The sequence below is a fragment of the Indicator indicator genome, chromosome Z (genome assembly GCF_027791375.1).
Source record: "Indicator indicator isolate 239-I01 chromosome Z, UM_Iind_1.1, whole genome shotgun sequence".
NCBI classification, from domain to species: Eukaryota; Metazoa; Chordata; class Aves; order Piciformes; family Indicatoridae; genus Indicator; species Indicator indicator.
The window spans coordinates 19,830,360-19,850,397 of NC_072053.1; the positions used below are offsets into that span (position 1 = coordinate 19,830,360).

General features: G+C 44.5%; 1 protein-coding gene across 1 annotated transcript in view; it reads right to left on the reverse strand.

Moving 5' to 3' along the window:
- ADAMTS12 (ADAM metallopeptidase with thrombospondin type 1 motif 12) overlaps positions 1 to 20,038 on the reverse strand; it is a 183,165-nt gene that overhangs the window by 46,415 nt on the left and 116,712 nt on the right. The window contains exons 11-13 of the mRNA XM_054397760.1: positions 19,877 to 20,022; positions 18,898 to 19,067; positions 2,178 to 2,311 (exon numbers count right to left, since the gene is read on the reverse strand). Of these exons, the coding sequence (XP_054253735.1) occupies positions 2,178 to 2,311; positions 18,898 to 19,067; positions 19,877 to 20,022 (450 nt within the window). The remainder of the gene's footprint in view (positions 1 to 2,177; positions 2,312 to 18,897; positions 19,068 to 19,876; positions 20,023 to 20,038) is intronic.

Genomic DNA, 20,038 nt, shown 5'->3' on the forward strand with positions numbered 1-20,038 from the left:
CTGCTGAGTACAGGGGTGTAATGACTTTCTTACTCATGCTGGCCATGTCATTTCTGATGTAGGCCAGGATGCTCTTAGCTTTTCTGGCCACCTGGGTACACTGCTGGATCATGTTAAGATGGCTGTCAACCAGCACCCCCCAGGTCCTTTTCTAATAGGTAGCTTTTCAGCCACTTGTCCCCAAGCCTGTAGCATTGCATGGGATTGTTAAAAACAACAAAACCAAGTCAGAGTTCAAGGGGGTACAGGACACAAATCCTCAGTCAAAAGAAATAAATCATAGTTCTAGATACATTCCCTGCAAGTAAAGTACTCAACAAACAACATTGAACCATACACCTCTGCTTGCCTATCATCTCAATGCACAGCATTTTTCCATTTACTGCTGTAAACTAAATTTTTTTACTGCCCTCAGGTCCAAATCTCTGATCTTACTACAAGTCAGTTCAGAATTGCTATATAATGTATACCATTATATACAATTAAAAAAAAACAAAAACAAAACAAAAAACCACAGAAAGCAGTGACACCAGTTATTATCCAAAAGCTACAATCCTTTGTGAAAACATCTGATCAGAAACAAACAGATTTTCTTAAACTGTTGTTTTAAAATAATGGAAGAAGAGGGGGGTTAAAAGGTACCAAAAGTAATTAGCACTCAGTCTAACAGATTCAGGTGGAACTATAGGCCAGTCAGTCTCACCTCTGTGCTGGCTAAGGTCATGGAGGAAATCCTCCTGGAGGCACTGCTGAGGTAGAAGAATAATGAAGAGGTGGGTGGGCACAATCAACATGGTTTCACCAAGGGCAAATTGTGCCTGACAAACCTGATGGCCTTCTATGACAAGGTCACAACATCAATAGACAGGGGAGAGCAACTAATGTCATTTATTTGGACCTGAGCAAAGCCTTTGACACTGTCCCACACAACATTCTGATGTCCAAGCTGGTAAAATATGGGTTTGATGGAGGGACCACACAGTAGATTAAAGAACTGGCTTGATGGCCCCATGTCCAAGTGGAGGCCAGAGACAAGTTGAGTCCGTCAGGGATCAGTGCTGGGACCAGTTGTATTCAACATCTTTGTTGGTGCCATGGACACTGGCATTGAGTGCACCCTCAGCAAGTTTGCCAATGACACCAAGCTGTGTGGTGCAGCAGACAGGCTGGAGGGAAGGGATGGCATCCAATGAGACCTTCACAGGCTGGAGAGTTGGGCCCAAGCCAACCTCATGAGGTTCAACAAGACCAAGAGCAGGGTCCTGCATCTGGGTCAGGGCAATCCCAGGCACTGATATAGGCTTGTGCAGTGACTGGCTGAAGAGCAGCCCTGAAGAAAAGGACTTGGGGGTGCTGGTGGATGAGAAGCTCAACATGAGATACCAGTGTGCACTCACAGCCCAGAAAGACAACTGTATTCTGCGCTGCAACAAGAAAAGTGTGGCCAGCAGGTCAAGGGAGGTGATTCTCCCCCTCTACATTGCTTTTGTGAGACTGTGTCCAGTACAGTGGAGCCCCTATTACAAGAAGGATATGGACATGCTGGAATGTGTCCAGAGAAGGGCCATGAGGATGATCAAAGGGCTGGACCACCTCTCCTATGAAGACAGGCTGAGAGAGTTGGGGTTCTTTGGTCTGGAAAAGAGACAGCTCTGAGGAGACCTTCTTGTGGCCTTCCAGTGTCTGAAGGGGGCCTACAAGAAAGCTGGGGAGGGACTTTTTAGGATGTTGGGTAGTGACAGGACTAGGGGGAATGGACTCAAGCTAGATTAGATGTCAGGAAGAAGTTCTTCACCATAAGGTGGTTGACACTGGAACAGGTTGTCCAGGAAGGCTGTGAGAAGCCCCACTCCTGGAATTTTTTAAGGCCAGGATATATGTGGCTTTGTGCAACCTGATCTAGTGTGAGGTGTCCCTGCCCATGGAAGAGGGGGTGGAACTAGATGATTCTTGAGGTCCCTTCCAACCCTGACAGTTCTATGATTAGAAAGGATGAAAATGACTCTTACATCAACTTAGAGAAGCTGTTTCTATAAACTTATTTCCATAATCATTAAAATGTGACACAATGGAATAGTTCACCTTCATACTCCAAAAAAACCCAAATCATTGAACTTTTTCTCATAGCTTTATAAAATTATATCAAAGAGAAAGAAACATGCAAACATACCCAATACCTTACACATGCCATTAATACAGATATCTCGGCTGTGCCTTCCTTCAAAGCATGGAGTACCATCAGTGACTGCATCAAGCATCTTCTCAGAAAAATGGCCATCTACTGGGCGACAGTGGAGCTCACAGGGGTTTGCTGAAAGGAAAACAAAGATACTGTCTCAGAAAATACTTCAGCAGACCATCAAGCTGCAATAACGTGTCTTCACTGCACCATCCACTCACTTTCTGTGTTATTTGACAGAAATGGCCCAATCTGAAGCAGTTATCAGAGCCAGGGTCTTATTACCAAGAGCAGCAAAGGCCTGATAAATGCCACTTCTATGGAGCTGCTGGAGGCTGGTGCCCTCCTGCCTCCATATTCTTAAGCGCTGGTGCCGTAACAACCAGCTGTCTGAATCAAGCAGTAATGAGGCCATCAGCTGTGATGGAGAAAGGGAAAGGAAATCAGCAAAACCAACTGCCTTTACTGAGAGGTAAGGAGGAATCTGGAGGTGAGATTGCTAAGGACAAATAACAGTCTTCCATCAGCTGATGACAGTGCTTTCAGAGAAAGCCTGCCAGCCTCTCTTAGAGAGCAGTCAAATGGTTGTTTCTGATCTTCTGAATGTCAGTGGAGTGTCACATCACTACTTATTTTCAGCTATCTGCTAGCATTTAACAAATATTTTCAAACAGTGGACTTCTTTCCTACTTGGCACCTTATAAAATGGGAGTAATATTAATGGATCTGACAGACGCAGGCTGTTCTTGGATATATGCACTGAAGAAACAAGGAAGAGAAAAGCTGCCACAAAAGCAATCTGTGAGTCTCTGAAACAAGGTTTTCTACAACAGAGAAGCCTTGGTCTCTTCCATCCATGAAGTAAGAAAAGCCAGACACACACTGCCCTGCCTCACAAACACTGGCCCCTTGAGAATGGGAAATTTTGAAACTAAAGCTTCACAGAGTTGAAGGACACCAGTTTGATATACATACTGAGTACATGGAATATGAATTAGAACTGAAATCGGAGTCAAAGGAAAGACAGATATAATTCCTGCCCTTATATCACTCCCTGGAAACCCTCCAGCAGAGTCAATACTATCTGATCAAAAGAAAGCAAATCATGACTATTGTAAAGAGAGGACTTGTCTTCTGATTTTGGTCTGTTCCAAGACCCAGGTCTGGCAACTTGTTCATGCTCAGCAAGCTGAAACGCTTTTCTGAGCAAAGCAGTAGGCTTTAAAACCACCAGTCAGTAGGGACTTCAAGGCTCCATTATTGAGCCATTTTTATACAATCTGAATGTGTACTGCTAAGTGATAGTTTCATCCTGAGCCTGACAGTCAGCAAAAACTCGCTTGGTCTTAGAGGGATACAGGGTAACTACAGATCTTCTACATATTGCCTAATTACTTTCTTTCTTCCTCTTCCTCTTCTTTCTCCGTTACTGATGTGGTTTGTGTCATACTAGGAACCTTGTTTAAAATTACAGAAGTTTATAGCAATGAGAGAAATATGAACTTTTGGTAATGCAAAGAAACAAAATAATTTCCTACAAAATGGTTTATTCTTTTGAAGGGGGAAATTTACCCTCATTGCTCTGGTTTGTACAGCACCAGCATATACACAACACCATGCAGCGCAGAAAAGTAAGAGCAGCTCCCGTCCCCAAAGTGTTTGCAGCTTAAGGACTGAATCCTGCACTGCCTGTGCTTTACAACTGTGAATCTCATTCATGTTATCAGGATCTCTGCAGAACTGGGATGAAAAAAAATTAAAGGGATATTAAGTGAAATCCAAAACCTTAATGAGGAGTTTTGTGTTTTCTTCTTCTCAGCAGAGCTAAAATGGCATCTTAGGACTCATAACAATGATGTGCTTGTGCCTTCTCAAAGATGCCTTCGTAAAGGGCAATAGTGATTAGAGGAAGAGGACAAGGTTATAAAACAGATGGAATTCAAGATTGTGTCAGTCATATTCAAATATATCAACAGAGACAGAGCTACAAAACAGTCTCAGGCAAGAACATAAAGTTTGCAATCCTTACCAGGCCTCTGCCCCTCTGTGAAAATTGCCAGCCATAACATCAATCAAGTGTTCTGATATGAGCTGTCATGATAAGGAAAAGTAATTTTACTTCTCTCTGGAGAATTTTTGTCTAGCCATGTGGTTAATTTGATTACACTAGTATTCTAAAATTTTGTTTCATGTTGCTTACCTTCTCAATGCACCATTTTTTAAACACAAAGCACAGTATCATTATGGAAAGGAAAATCCCTGAGAATGGATCATGACAGTCACAGACTTCACAGAAAGACATTTCAAGTTTTACTTTGTTTGTAAGGAGATACATAGAGCAGCAGTTTGATACCTGTACCCCTCCCTGGTTGTGTACTGACACAACAAGCAAGATGGTATCCAATGTCATTTCCAAAATCACTGAACAAGAAAAAGCAGGCAGTACTGACTGCTGACATATTACTGTCATAAATAAAATTACTGCCCAGAAAAAGTTTGCACAGAATGACAACTCCCTTACTAAGCCAAAAAGGAGAAAAAGTTTTAAAAAGAAGATAAAAATAAATAATGAGAAAACTTTAAAGCTTGCAAAGGTTCATGATTAAAAGGTCTTCCTAGGCCTGAAAGCTTTCAGGGATTTACACTAATTGTAGTAACTGATCTAAAATTAGATCCCACCTGCCCCTACAAATTTTGTATTGCTTTTCTTCCTATTACAGAAGCACAGAATGGTTTGGGTTGGAAAGGACCTCCAAAGGTCATTTAGTCCAATCTCCCCTGCAGTCAGCATGGACATCCTCCATCAGATCAGACTGCTCAGAGCCCCACAAAGCCTGACCTTGAATAACTTCAAGGATGGAGCTTTGACTACCTCCCTGGGCAACCTGTTTCAGGGTTCCACCATCCTCATGGTAAAGAGCTTGTTCCTAACATAGAATCTAAATCTGCTCTTCTCTAATTTCAAATCATTGCCCCTCACCCTATCACCACAGGCCTTTGTAAACAGTGTCTCTCCATCCTTCTTGTCAGCCCCTTCAGGTACCAGAAGGTCATGATTAGGTCTCCCTGGAGCCTTCTCTTCTCCAGGCTGAACAACCGCTGCTCCCTCAGCCTGTCCTCGTAGCAAGGGTGTTCCAGCCCCCTGATCATTTTATGGCCCTGCTCTGGACCTGCTCCATCAGGTCCATGTCCTTGTTTTGTTGAGGGCTCCTGAGCTAGACACAGTACTCCAGGTGAAGCCTTACCAGAGCAAAGTGACAGAATCACCTCTCTCAATCCTACCAAGCCCCAGTGGAAATGAGAGGGTATTGTTCCCTCCCCACAAACTCAATTCTATCCAGTATTGATACTCCTGTCATCTTTCTTCAAGTCAGTTTGATAATTTATCTGCACAGAAGGCTGTTAGGGCATCACTGAGTACACTATCCTACCACTGTTTTAGCCATTCATTTTCTAAAATTATTTACTTATCCATCTTAGGAACTTGACAAAAGATCAAGGTCCCATTATTCTAGGACTGCAAATAAACTGTATCAAAATCAGCCACTGCCCTCAAAACACCTAATATTTTCAACACAAAACAGATAGAGAATGTACTCTCATGTCTTATTTTCAGATAGTGAACTGACACATATGAAGAATTTCTTAAAATTATGGAAGGAGTTGAAAGCGAAGATTTGCATTAAATTTAGATTTTCTAAATCTTACTTCAATCCTGAAAAATCTAAGAAGACTCAGATCAGTCTGAGCACTAGGGTTACACAGAATCACAGAATGTTAGGGGCTGAAAGGGACCTTCAGAGATCCCCAAGGCCACACAGAAATGCGTGCAGGCAGGTTTTGAAAGTCTCCAGGGGAGACTCCACAACCTCTCTGGGCAGCCTGTTCCAGTGCTCATAAAGATGTGTCTCCTTGTGTTAAGGTGGAACCTCTTGTGGTCTAGCTTGTACAAGTTGTTCCTTATCCTGTATCACTGGGCACCACTGAAAAGAGATTGCACCTTCATCTTGACACTCACCCCTCATCATCTGTATAGACGTTGATAAGATCCCCTCTCAGCCTTCTCTTCTCAGGACTAAAAACCTCATTTCTCTCTTAGTCTTTCTGCACAGGAGAGATGTTCAAGTCCCACAGTCATCCTTATGGCTCTCTGTGGACACTTTCTGGCAGATCTCTCTGTCTCTCTTGAACTGGGGAGCCCAAAACTGGACACAGTATTCCAGGTGTGGCCTCACAAGTGCAGAGCAGGGAGGGAGCAGAAACTCCCTGCACTTGCTGGACACATTTTTCTTAAGGAACACCACCAGGATGCCTTTGGTCCTCTTGGCCTCAAGGGCACATTGCTGTCCCATGGAGAACGTGCTGTCCACTAGGACACCAAGGTCTTTCTCCATGGAGCTGCTTTCCATCAGGACAGTCCCTGTCTGGTGCCTGCTGTTATTCCTGTACTGGTGCCTGCTATTACTCCTCCCCAGATGCAGGATGCTGCACTCATCATTATTGAACTTCATGAGGTTCACCTTTGCCCAACTCTCCAGCCTGTTCAGATCTCACTGGATGGCAGCACAGGCTTCTGGTGTGTCAGCAATTCCCCCTGCCCCCAGCCAGTTCTGTATCATCAGAGAACTTGCTGAGAGTGCACTCAATCCCCTCATCCAGGTCATTAATGAAGATATTGAAAAAAACTGGACCCAGTACTGATCCCAGGGGAACACCACGAACCACAGGCTTCCAACTGGACTCTGCACCACTGATCATAACTCTCTGAACTCTGTTGTTGAACCAGTTTTCAATCCACCTCACAGACCAATCATCTAACCCATTTTCCTTGAGTTTATCTATGAGGATGTTATGGAAGACAGTATCAAAAGTTTTGCTGAAGCCAAAGACAGAGGCTATCCACTGCTCTCCCTTCATCTACCCATTTGGTCATGCCCTCATAGAAGGCTATCAGCTTATTCAAGCAAGACTTCCCCTTAATGAATTCATGGTTACTACTCTTTATAAACTTATTTTCTTTCATGTGGTTAGAGATGGCATTCAGAATGAGCTACTCCATCACCTTTCTAGGGATGGAAGTGAGGCTGACTGGTCTGTAGTTGCCTGGTTCTTCCTTTTTTCCTTTTTTTGAGGTCTGGAATGATATTGGCCCTCTTCCAATCCTCAGGCACCTCCCCTGTTGTCATGGTCTTTCAAAAATTATAGAGTGCTCTCTCACCCTTACCATAAAGAAGTGTCTCTTTGTGTTGAGAAGGAATCTCTTGTGGTCTAGCTTGTACCCTTCGTTCCTTGTCCTATCACTGGGCACCACCAAAAAGAGACTGGCACCTTCATCTTGACAGTCACCCCTCAGATGGCCTGACTCCCCATCACTGTGTGGCACCACAATCAGATGGCTCCCTCAGTACTCATGCATACAGCCCATAAGGGCCTAGGGATTTGTGTGGTTTTATTCCATCCAAGCAATCTCTCACCCAATCCACACTGACCAGTCCAGAGTCTTCCTCCCTTCAGTTTTGCTTTCTTACCTCCAGTGTCTGAGATTCCAGAGGGCTGGTTTTAGCAGTAAAGACTGAGGCAAAGGTGGCATTCAGTAATTCCATCATATCTGCATCATCTGTCACCATGTCTCCCATCTCATTTAAAAATGGGCCCACTTTTCCCCTATTCTTCCTTTTTACTGTTGATGTATTTAAAGAAGTCCTTCTTGTTATCTTTTACTTTCCTAGCCAGGTTTAGTTCGAAAAGAGCTCTGGTGTTCTTTGTTGCATCATGACATGCTTTAACAGTATTTCTATAATCCTCCCAAGTGCCCAGACCCTTTTCCCATTGTAGACTTCCATTTTCCATCTGAATTTTCCAATCAGCTCCTTGTTTATTCATACAGGTCTCTTGCCTCCTCTTTTTTTTTTTTTTTTTTTTTTAAAGAGTGTACATTTTTCTTGAGCTTTGAGGATGTGGTGTTTATTAACCAGCTCTCTTGGATCCCCTTACCGTCTAGAGCCCTGACACACAGGACACTTCTAAGTAGTTCTTTGAATAGGACAAAATTAGCCTTCCTAAAGTTCAGGGCAGAAGTTGTATTATTTGCCCTTCTTCTTTCCCTAACAATACTAAACTTTATCATTACAAGGCTGCCTCCTACCTTAACGTCCTTGACCAGACCTTTTTTTATTAAGACAAGGTCCAGCATTGTAATTCTCATTGTTTTTATTTCAATCACCTGCATCAGAAAGTTGTCACCAATGCACTGTAGGAACTATCTGGATTGAGTATGCCTGGCTATGTGATCTTTCCAACTAATATCAGTGTGACTGAAGTTATCCATGAGCACCAGGGTATGTGATCTTCAGGCTACTTCCACATGTCTATACAAGGTCTCACAGACAACTTCCTCTTGATTTGGTGGTTTGTAATAGACACCCACAGCAGTGCCTTTAACTCTTACCCTGGGTTAAGCACAAGGCATTCTGCCTGCTTACTCACATAGAGAGCAACTTCACTGCCTTGTCTTGTCAGCTGGTCCCTCCTAAAAAGTGTATAGTCATCCATGACAATATTCCAGTCATGGGTGCTATCCTACCATGTCTCTGGAACTGCAATGAGATTGTAGCCCTTTGTCCACACCCAGATTTCTAGTTCGTTCTGTTTATTCCATGTGCATCTCGTGATGGTATACAGACTCTTCAGAGACTTAATGGAGTAAGTGTAGATGCACTTCAGCTGGGCTGAGAGAAACATCCCTTAATTTCCTTAAAGTGTTTCCCTGACGTTTCCATGTTGGCTGCTATTACCTCAGGAGTCCCTGGCTAATCTCTGTGAGACTTTGGCCATGCTGATGTGTTCCCAGCATGCTTCAGGGTAATGGGCTGAAGGCCTTTACTAGCCCCACATCCCACCAACCCTGGTGTGTCATCCCACACTGACTCCCATTCACACCTAGTTTAATGCCCTGATGATCAGCCAGAAATCTCCTGAGCCAAGACCTCTTTCCCCCTTCAAGAAAGGTGTCTCCTCCTGGAGACCTCCCCAGTTTTGGGTTCCCCAGTTTAGGAGGGATATGGACCTGCTGGAGAGGGTCCAGAAGAGGGCTACAAGGAAGATTAGGGGACTGGAGCACTGCCTTATGAGGAGAGGCTGAGGGATCTGGGGCTTTTTAGTCTGGAAAAGAGAAGACTGAGAGGGGATTTAATAAATGTTTATAAATATCTGAGGGCTGGGTGTCAGGAGGGAGGGGACAGGCTCTTCTCACTTGCTCCCTGTGATAGCACAAGGAGCAATGGATGTAAGCTGCAGCACAGGAGGTTCCACCTCAACACAAGGGGGAACTTCTTTACTGTAAGGATCACAGAGCACTGGAACAGGCTCCCCAGAGAGGTTGTGGAGTCTCCTTCTCTGGAGACTTTCAAGGCCTGTCTGGATGCATTCCTCTGTGACCTGAGCTAGATTGTATGGTCCTGCTCTGGCAGCGGGGTTGGACTCGATGATCTCTTTGGGTCCCTTCCAACCCCTGACATCCTGTGATCCTGTTTGATGTCAACAGCCCTGGTGCTGTGTAGGCCATACCATAGTCAAAGAACCCAAATTTGTGATGGTGACACCAGCCACAGAGCCATGTATTAATGGACTGGATTTGATTATTCATTGCAATGTCACTGGCTGTGACTTGGAAGAACAGAAGAAAAGATAACCTCTGCCCCAGAATCTTTCACCACCAGTCCCAAGACCCTAAAGTCTCTTTTAATTGCTCATAAAATTAGCTGGTTTAGTTTCAGCTACTCCAGCCCATTTGATTAATTCATGATAACACATTAACAAAAAGGATGTAATCTTAGTAATTTTTAGGCCAAAGTACACAGAAATTCTTGCAATCTAGCACATGCCTGAAATAGTAGATCAAATTTGTGAACACTCAGCAGTGACCATATTCACACAATCCTTGTTCAGAAAAAGCATACTGAATTCCCATTTAAACAGAGTTGTTTTCTACCTGTGTAAAGTCCACAGGGTTTCACCTATCCCTCCTCACCAACATAGGATCAAAGCCACTCAGATTGCTCTTACTTACACTGTATCTATATCTACACTTATAATTTTAATTCCTCAGCTCTCTAGGTTTCACCACCCACTAGCGATGTGTAACCTAAAGTTCCTTCATGCTGTTCTAGCTGTTTCTGCTTGTCCTACCTTTTATTGACATACAGAAGCGCTTGACCCAGCTCTCTCTGGGGATTCCTTCTTGCTTTAGGGGTGGGTGGGAAATTGCAGTACGAAATAGTGACAGCAAACTTGATGTGAAATCCATGTCTGAAAGCAGAACTGCATTCAAACTGAGCTGATAAGACCACAGGTTCCTGCTTTGTGTCAATTAACAAGGGAACAGAACTGTCTGCATGTCAACAACTTCTTCCAGACACGTTCAAGAACACTGCACAGAGCCATGCAGCTTTTTTATCTCTCTACTAACTCAGCAATGTGCATGCTAAATATCCTTAGAAAGTCTCTTCAAGTAGTTGGCATTCAACTCACTCCATTTTCTCTTTTCTAGATAAAACTTTGCTTTTCTCAGCCTTTCCCGTAATCTGTGTTTTTCAAATCATTTGACTTCTATGTTGCTCTGCTGTAAAACTCCTCCAATTTGCCTGCATCCTTCTGGCACTGTGCTGCTCCTAGCTGGATATGAGATTTCAGCTGAGGTACCATCAACACTCAGCAGCCACTGCACTGCCCATATAACATAAGATTACGTTGCTGATTTGAATAAAGGCAAGATCAATCCTCTGATACAAAGAGCGAACCCAGATGGAATGGAAACCCACACCACTGCGCTTCCCTAAGTCCTCAGTGACTTATTTGCAATCTGTCATGGTAGGGCTGAACAGGCCTAGCACAAAACCCAGACAGTCCCTGATGTGTCTAGACATGGTCTCTCTATCCCTCCTCCTTCCTGCAGAAAGTCAGGGTAATGTGGGAAAAGGAACAAAGGGGACAGGACCATCCATGTCTGGTAAACAAGTGTGCTTCTGGGGTAAGAGCACTTGTACTGGCCACTGCTCCTCCCTGACCAGGTCTATGTTTCTGCCTTTTATGGCCACAGCCTGGCAGAACCCCTTTTCATTGGGTAGCTATGTGCTGGCTTCAGTTGTCCTATTGGACCAACTATGCTGGCTTCAGTTGCCCTATTGGACCAATCAGCCTGACCAATATACAGGCTGATTTCTAGTTGCCTTGCCTTGCTCAAGCCTTGCTTAAACCTCCTTGCTTTAACCTGCTTGGACCTATCTTGATTGAAGTTGCCCTGCTTCGAGTTGCCCAGTCCAAAACCTGGGATAAAAGCCACGAGCCTATACACACAGCAAGCTAGAGAAGCCATGAGCTTAGGGGCTTAGGAGCCAAGCCTGCTTCCCCTTGCAACCAGAATTTTGCTGTGCCTCAGTTTACCCAGGACAAAGCAAGTGCCTGTCGTGAAGAACGCGTCAAAACCCACCCACTGTCCGCTGAAACCAAACCAGCCCCGGGACCATGTGGCCTTCGTGCTGGCAACCTTCTGTGCCAGCACCGTCCAAGAGTGCCCCAAAGCCTAAACAGCCAATACACAGCAGCAGCACTTCCCACTTGGGTGAAACCAGCTGTGAGTAATTAATTCATTGCCTCTTTGGCTTAACAGTTCTTGCTGAGTCTCCCCCCGCTGTGGTTGAGCACCAGTTCGCTCCCAGGGGTTCTCTCTTTCTGATGTTCCTACCGGTTTGCACAGAATTAAGATTGTTCTATTTGCCTAGGTGCTGTACATTCCCATTGTAAATATACATTCTAACCATACATTGAACCTATTTAATATGTATTGGCAATTGTTTCATATTAATAAAAAGTTATTGACATTTTTATTAATATTTGCCATATTGTTTATAAATCAAATAATATCTTCCTTAACACAGTCAGAACAGGATTGAGGAAGCAAACAGCAAAGCCAAGTAAAGACCTAAAATTCAAGTATGTGATTCTTCTCCCCTCTGACAGTTCCAACTCACCAAGTGTAAACAGAACACAAAGATAACCAGAAAGGAACATATTCCCTTCCCAATTTAGATTTGTCTCCCTAGCAGCTGACTCCCATCAGTTCACATGCAGGAAGGATCCAGCTTACCCTGACTCAGAAGGATGTGATTAATGTGTCTGCCAGCAGAAGATAAGGCTTCAAAATTTTTTCCTACTTCATAAGGAAGAAAAGACATGGGCCTCTTCTCTTCAAACCCTCACCTCTGTGAGAACTCAGAATTGGCTGAGGAAATCCAAACCAAAGAAAACTAGAAATGACAGTTACAAAACAGAGACAAAATGGTGGGGGGGTCGGGGCAGGGGAGAGCTACTCTAGCACTTTAAACCAATCTTGGAATTACAAAAGAAAGTATAATTTCAAAAGCAGTGGCAGCAGAAACATTATTTGGTGCCATTAACTCAGCCCCTGTGACTGTACCAGTCCAGGTCGTATTTGATACTCACACATAACTTTAGGAGAAATATGAAATTTAAAACACTTGAGCAACATAACCCTTACCTGTTAGTACATGCAAAGATCCTGGCGCTGACTGAGAAGAGAACGGTATTTGTATGATTCAGTTCAGTACTCATACTTACTATGTGGAAGTTAAGTCCTGAGAAACTATCAAATGGTATTAAAGAAAGAAATGTAGGGTCAGTCTGGTGGCAAGAAAAGCAGAGTAGCACCAAAGTCTGACTGCAGTGTCAAATTAGGGGTCACGAGAACGATTCAGAAAATATCCTGGTCACAGCTGCTGGATGCTTTAGCCATCACTAACTTGGATGGACCCTTCATCTTAAGACTCCCAGGGATACTCTGCTGCTCCAGCCTAATTACACAGGTTTCTGTGCTCTGAGGCAAATCCACAACAGGACTATGTAAGTTCCCCAACAGGCCAAACTGCTTTAAAACAGAAGGGACAAGTCTCAACTGGGACCTGAAATATAGCTGGCCTAGGCAACAGCAAGATGTCTCTCATCGTTTTCCCGCCAGACTGCCTGCTAAAGCTGCCTGCTACATCTCATCTTATATTAAATCATAAGCTATTCAAGAAAGTCTTTGTCCTTTTGTGAAGCTACAATTTACATAGCAGAAAAGGACATTAAAACACTATTTAATTATGTGGCATCCATTATAAATGGCTTATGTAAGTTTTGTAATTAAAGCCAGGAGACAGAACTGTGACCATCTAGATAATTTACTGTTTTTCCAGCAGGATGAAAGAACGCAGGATGTCTAAAATCTCATGAAATACATAGCTCAAGGTTTCATCTCCTCAGCTAGGTGCTTCCACACAGAAACTGTTAGGTGCATTCAGGGTCTGAGAAAACTTTGTGGTATTTTCTTTTTCCCTTATATCCCATGTGTAGTGTGAAAGGGTTTTAAAAAGCCTGATAATAAAATAAGAGCTGCAATGGGTTTGTGTAGCTGGGGGGCTACTGAGGTGCCTACAGTGAGAAGCTGCTACGAGGTTCCCTTCATGCCCAATAGAGCCAATTCCAGCTGGCTCCAAGACGGATCAGCTGCTGGCCAGGGACAAGTCCATCAGTGGTAGCACCATTGGGGTAACATATTTAAGAAGGCAGGAAAAGTTACTGCGTAACAGCAGTTGCAGCCAGAGAGAGATGAGTGAGAGCATGTGAGAGAAATAACTCTGCAGACACCAAGGTCAGTGAGGAAGGAGGCAGATGAGGCACTCCAAGCACCAGAGCAGAGACTGCCTTGCAGAAGACCATGATGTGGCAGGCCATTGGGTAATAACAGTGAAGCAGATACCCACCTGCAGCGGGTTAAGGTCCTCATGCTGGAGCAGGTGGATGTGCCTGAAGGAGGCTGAGACCCTGCTGGAAGCCCATGCTAGAGCAGGCTCCTAGAAGAAGCTGTGGACTCACGGATAGAGTAGGAGCTGAAACTGGAGCAGGTTTGCTGGCAGAACTTGTGGCCTCATGAGGGACCTACTGAACAGTTCATGACAGATTGTCTCACATGAGAGAGACCCCTGTGCTGGAGCACGGGAAGAGTGTGAAGAGTCCTCCCACTGAGGAAGAGGAAGCAACACAGACAGCATGTGATGAACTGACTACCTCCCCCTGGGAAGAAGGGAGGAATATAGGGGGAAGGTTTAGCTTTTTTTTTAAATTTTATTTCTTACTCATTGTCTTACTTTGATTTAATGGCTAATAAATTAAATTGATTTTCCCCAAGTCAAGCCTTCTTTGCCTGTGACAATAACTGGTGAACCATCTCTCCTTGTCCTTAACTTGACCTCCTGTTAATATTTTCTCTCCCCTATCCTGCTGAGGAGAATGATAGAGTGGCTTTGATGGGAACATGGCATCCAGCCAGGGCCAACCCACAACACAAGCCAAAACCTTGACAGCAAGGTGAAGCAGTAACAGAATGCAGTGAAGAGCCCTTGAAACTGGATTGTATGAGTTAGACAGAAAAATAGAGGAAGCTGGTACACTGACAAAGCTCATTTACATAAGGTGGACATGGTGATTAAGTCTCCAGAGTCCTGAAACACCAGCTCTTTTTTTAGTGAGGGGTTTATATGAGGCTCTTGGTTGAAGCCTGGGCTTGTTCAGGACAAGCAGAAAAAAGGCTCAAAATGCTCCATATAAAGAAAATTTGTATCTGAGATGGAAGGAACACTCTCATTGCAGTACATAACACTGGCTGGGAAAAACTGGAATCAGTATGCCAGCCTACACTCAACCATACAACGATGATGTTAGATGAAGGACCAGCACAGGATTTGGCTGATGCCCTGCTTAGATGTGTGTTCCCAGGGGAAGCCTGCCTATCTGAGGAAGACAGGATTTTTCTAAGTTAGAAGTTTAGCAGCAAGAAAAACACTTCAAATGCTGTTAACAGAATGCAAGAATGGAAGTGCAGATATTAAGGACCTCACAGATCACAGGAGAGACTTCTTACAGTTTGATCAAGGATGGGTGGTACTGGTTCCACCCATGCAGGTAGGTGCTGGGTGGTGCTGATCTCTACAGCAGAGGGCTGTTTGGTGTGTTAATGCCCACTCTGGTGCTAGTCCTGCCTACTCTAGCTCAGCAGCCCACAGGCTGCCAGCCTCCAGCACAGTAAAGCTGTTTTTCCTGGCTTCAAAACACCCTCAATAGAGCTTTTGATGGCTCTTTTGGCTACAGATCCCTTGCCCAGCACAGCCTTACCTGCACTGAAGCTGATCTCTGTGTCAAAGGCTTTAGTGAAGTCCAGATAAACAACACCCACAGCCTTCCTCTCATCCACTAAGTGAGTCACCTTGTCATAAAAGGAGATCAGATTCATCAAGCAGGACCTGCTCTTTATGAACCCACGCTGACTGGGCCTGGCCACCCAGTTGCTCTGCACTCGATGCATAATAGAACTCAGGATGATCTAGCTCCATGACCTTCCCCAGCACTGAGGTCAGACTGATGGGTCTGTAGCTCCCCAGGTCTTCCTTCCAGACCTTCTTGTAGATGGCCATCACAGCCGCCAATTGCCAGTCAGATGGGACTTCCCAGTTAGCTAGGACTGCTGGTAAATGATGCAAAGTGGCTTGGTGAGCACTTCTGCCAGTTCTCACAATACCCTTGGGTGTATGACATCTGGCGCCATGGACTTGTGTATGTCTAAGTGGTGCAGCCAGTCACCAACCATCTCCTCTTGGATTATTTGGGCTTCATTCTGCTCCCCACCCCTATCTTCCAGCTCAGGAGTCTGGGTATCCAGCCAAAACTGGTCTTACTACTAAAGACTGAGGGAAAGAAGGCACTGAGTACCTCAGCCTTTTCCTCTTCCTTAACCACTATGCTCACTTCTGCATCTAACAAAGGGCAGAGATTCTCCTTAATCCTCCTTTACAAATAAATTGCTAATCTATTTGTAGAAGGATTTAATTTAACAGCTGAAGCCAGATTTGTTTCTCTGCACAAGCTCATGATAGCCTTGTAGTCCTCCTGAGTGGCCTGCTCTTTCCAACAGCCATGAACTCTCCTTTTTTCCCTAAGCTGCAACCAGATCTATCTATTCAACCAGGTTGGCTTCTTCCTTTTGATTCATCCTTTGGCACATGGGGACCACCTGTTTCTGCACCTCTGAGCCTCCCCTCTTGAACATCAGCCAGCCTTCTTGGAGTCCTTGGCCCTTTAGGACTGCCGCCCAAGGGACTCTCTTGACCAGCCTGCAAAACAGGCTGAAGTCTGCCTGCCAGATGCCTCAGGTGGCAAGTCTGATGACTCCCTCTTTACTTCTCCAACAACTCAGAACTTTATCATTTTGTGATCACCGTGCCCAGCATGGCCCCCAGTCATTATATTACCCCCAAGTCCTTCTCTCTTCACAAACAGCAGGTCCAGCAGGCCACCTTCCCTAGTTGGTTCTCTCACCAGCTGTGTCAGAAAGTTATCCCCCACACACTTAAAGAACCTTCAGGATTGTTTCCCTCTCTGTGTTGTATTTCCAGCAGATGTTAGGGAAGTTAAGTACCCCTGCCCCAAAGACAATTGGCAGCAATCACAAGATTTCTGCCAGATGCCTATAGAATATTTTGTCTCTCTCTTCATCTTGGTTGGGTGGTCTGTGCTGAAATATAGGAAACCTATTCAGAACTGCCAGTAACTTGCAGCCCACTTGCAGCCCAGAAAGCCAACCAGATCCTGGGCTGCATCAAGAGAAGTGTGGCCAGCAGGTCAAGGGAGGTGATTCTCCCCCTCTACTCAGCTCTGGTGAGACCCCACCTGGAGTGCTGCATCCAGTTCTGGAGCGCTGCATCCAGTTCTGGAGCCCCTATTACAAGAGGGATATGGACATGCTGGAAGGTGTCCAGAAAAGGGCCACCAGGATGATCAGAGAGCTGGAGCACCTCTCCTATGAGGACAGACTGAAAGAGTTAGGGCTGTTCAGTCTGGAGAAGAGAAGGCTCTGAGGTGACCTTCTTGTGGCCTTCCAGTATCTGAAGGGGGCCTACAAGAAAGCTGGGGAGGGACTTTTTAGGCTATCAGGTAGTGATAGGACTAAGGGGGATGGAATAAAGCTGGAAGTGGGGAGATTCAGGCTGGAAGTGAGGAAGAAGTTCTTCCCCATGAGAGTGGTGAGAGCCTGGAATGGGTTGTCCAGGGAGGTGGTTGAGGCCCCATCCCTGGAGGTGTTTAAGGCCAGGCTGGATGAGGCTCTGGCCAGCCTGATCTAGTGTGAGGTGTCCCTGCCCATGGCAGGGGGGTTGGAACTAGATGATCCCTGTGGTCCCCTCCAACCCTGACTGATTCTATGATTCTATGATACCTGTCAAAATGCAATGACCACACTGAAAAGTACTATTGAAAACAAAATTGAAAGTTGAATCTTGACCTTCTTGGTTTATTTTGTCATAAATAGAATTATACTACTAACTTCTACTGGATGATTGACACCTTAATTTTGCACATGCACTAAAAATCAAACTGTGTGGGAATAGTTATTACCTTTGTATTTGGTAACCAGCTGTTACAAAGCAAGTTACAAGGCAGAGGCAATACCATACTGAACCCATTGAGGTATTACTTCCTCAGTGTGGTGCCAAGTATTAAAGTCACAGTTGTGTCGCAAAAGAGCTCTGCATATTGGGTACAGTCATGCCTGAAGGCCCAAGCATGCAGCTCTATACTATACTTCTGTACTTTGTGTTCTGTGGCTGACATAGGAAAAGATGCTTTAGGTCTATCCCAAACAATCTGTACAGATATCAGTTCAATGTTTTTCCTTAGTGCATATCTTTGCAGGAACTATGGTGGTTACACTCACATTCACTGTCATTAGAGCTTTGAGAAACACCTGTGTGTAGAGGGAAACACTGCCTTTGTGAATACACAAAAGGCACATGGAGACACATGAGATTTTTCTCTCTACAGACTTACAGAATCACAGAATGGTAGCAGTTGGAAGGGACCTCCAGAGATCATCAGGTTCAACCCCCTCTGCCAAAGCAGGGACAACTAGGGCAGATCACACAGGAACATGTCCAGATGGCTCTTGAAAGTCTCTAAAGAAGGAGACTCCACAGCCTCTCTGGGCAGCCTGTTCCAGTGCTCTGCCACCCGCAGAGTAAGGAGGTTTTTACATGAGTTGAGGTGGAACTTCCTGTGTTTTGTTTCTGTCCATTGCACCTCATGCTGTCACAGGGCACCACTGAAAAAAGATTGGCTCCTTCTTGACACCCACCCTTTAGATATTTGCAAATATTAGTAAGAGCCCCTCTCAGTCTTCTCTATTCCAGACTAAACAGCCCCAGGTCTCTCAGCCTTTCCTCATAAGACAGATGTTCCAGTCTCTTCATCATTCCTTCATCATCTTCCCTCTGTTGGACTCTCTCTAGTATATCCCTGACCCTCTTGAACTGCAGACCCCAGAACTGGACACAATACTCTAGATGTGCTCTCATCAGGGCAGAGCAGAGTGGGAGTAGAACCTTCCTTGACCTGCTGGCCACAGTCTTCTAAATGTACCCTGGGATACCACTGGCCTTCCATGGCCACAAAGGCACATTGCTGTCACATAGATAACTTGCTGTCCACCAGGACTGAAAGGTCCTTCTCCAATTCAGTCATTATAATTCAGTCACTTCTTGCATTCGTAGAGATTTCTCATAGGTCTATAAATTAGACATTTCATGGAAGATACTAAAAAATTTGTAGCTTCCTACCTGTGTTATAAACAGGAACCCAGTGGTAGAATTCATTCTGGTAGGGAACTGTATCAAATTCACTGCACTGCATCTGGCGAAAGGTTGGCAAGCCTTTGCGACAGGGGCTAATGTTACACATGCGATAGCGTTTCCTTTCTCCAGTGCAGTAGTCTCCTCCAAACTGTGGCCTAGAGAAGGAACATTGAGGCAGAGATGTGAAATTCTGGGTTAAAAATAGTTTTAAAAGAACAATGTCTTTCAGGTTCCAGTGGAGTAACAAAATGAATCTGAACCCTTGACAGGATAGAAATATCATTCACATGTTCAAGTACTCAAACACGTTATGTCAGAGAATGGAGCACAGAGATCTAGACAAACCCTGTATCCCAAAAAAGTGATTGGTATGTTGCCCAGCTGAGCTCACAACAAATGACCTTATCAAAAGAACTTGCCCAAAATACCATGTTTTCCAGAATGTGAACAGTTCTTCCAGAAAAGCCAAGAGATTCTGCTGTTAGGCATCCTCTTAGCAGTTCCTGAAAATGAGATGTACTCAAACATGCATTAGAAAACCCCTCCTTTTGTGTTCTGTATCTAGCAACTCACGTGCCTCAAGCTCAGATGAATCTGACAACTAGAACAAAACATGAAAAATTAGTACATTGCTAACTAGTGTTCTCACCTGATGCTTGGCATTTATTTATTCATGACATTATCAGTAACATTTATATTATTTCTGCAAAGCCTGAATGGTAAATAACAGAATTTAGTTTTCATTTTGTGTAGCAAAAGGTGTAAAGAATGAGATCACGGCTCTAAAAAGTGGGCCAAATGAATTTCACACAGATAGTGGCTTAACTGGGAAGGAGAGGTGTTCACAGAGTCTGTCTTGCTGTGCCATTTGCTGCTAACAGTCTCATACAAAACAGTTTCCAATACCACAAGTATCTCAAGGAGCCTAAATAAAATGTAAGAAAAAATTGTGCAGTCAGCTTACTCAGGATTATTGCAGGGTCTCTCTGCGCTCTGAATTCCTGCCCCACATGTTCTTGTGCAATGAGACCAGGATGACCAAATGCCCCATCCACCATGGACTGCTTCAGGAGTCTTACCTACTGTAATGCACTCACCAGAGAAGCACCACTAAGGAGAGAATGGA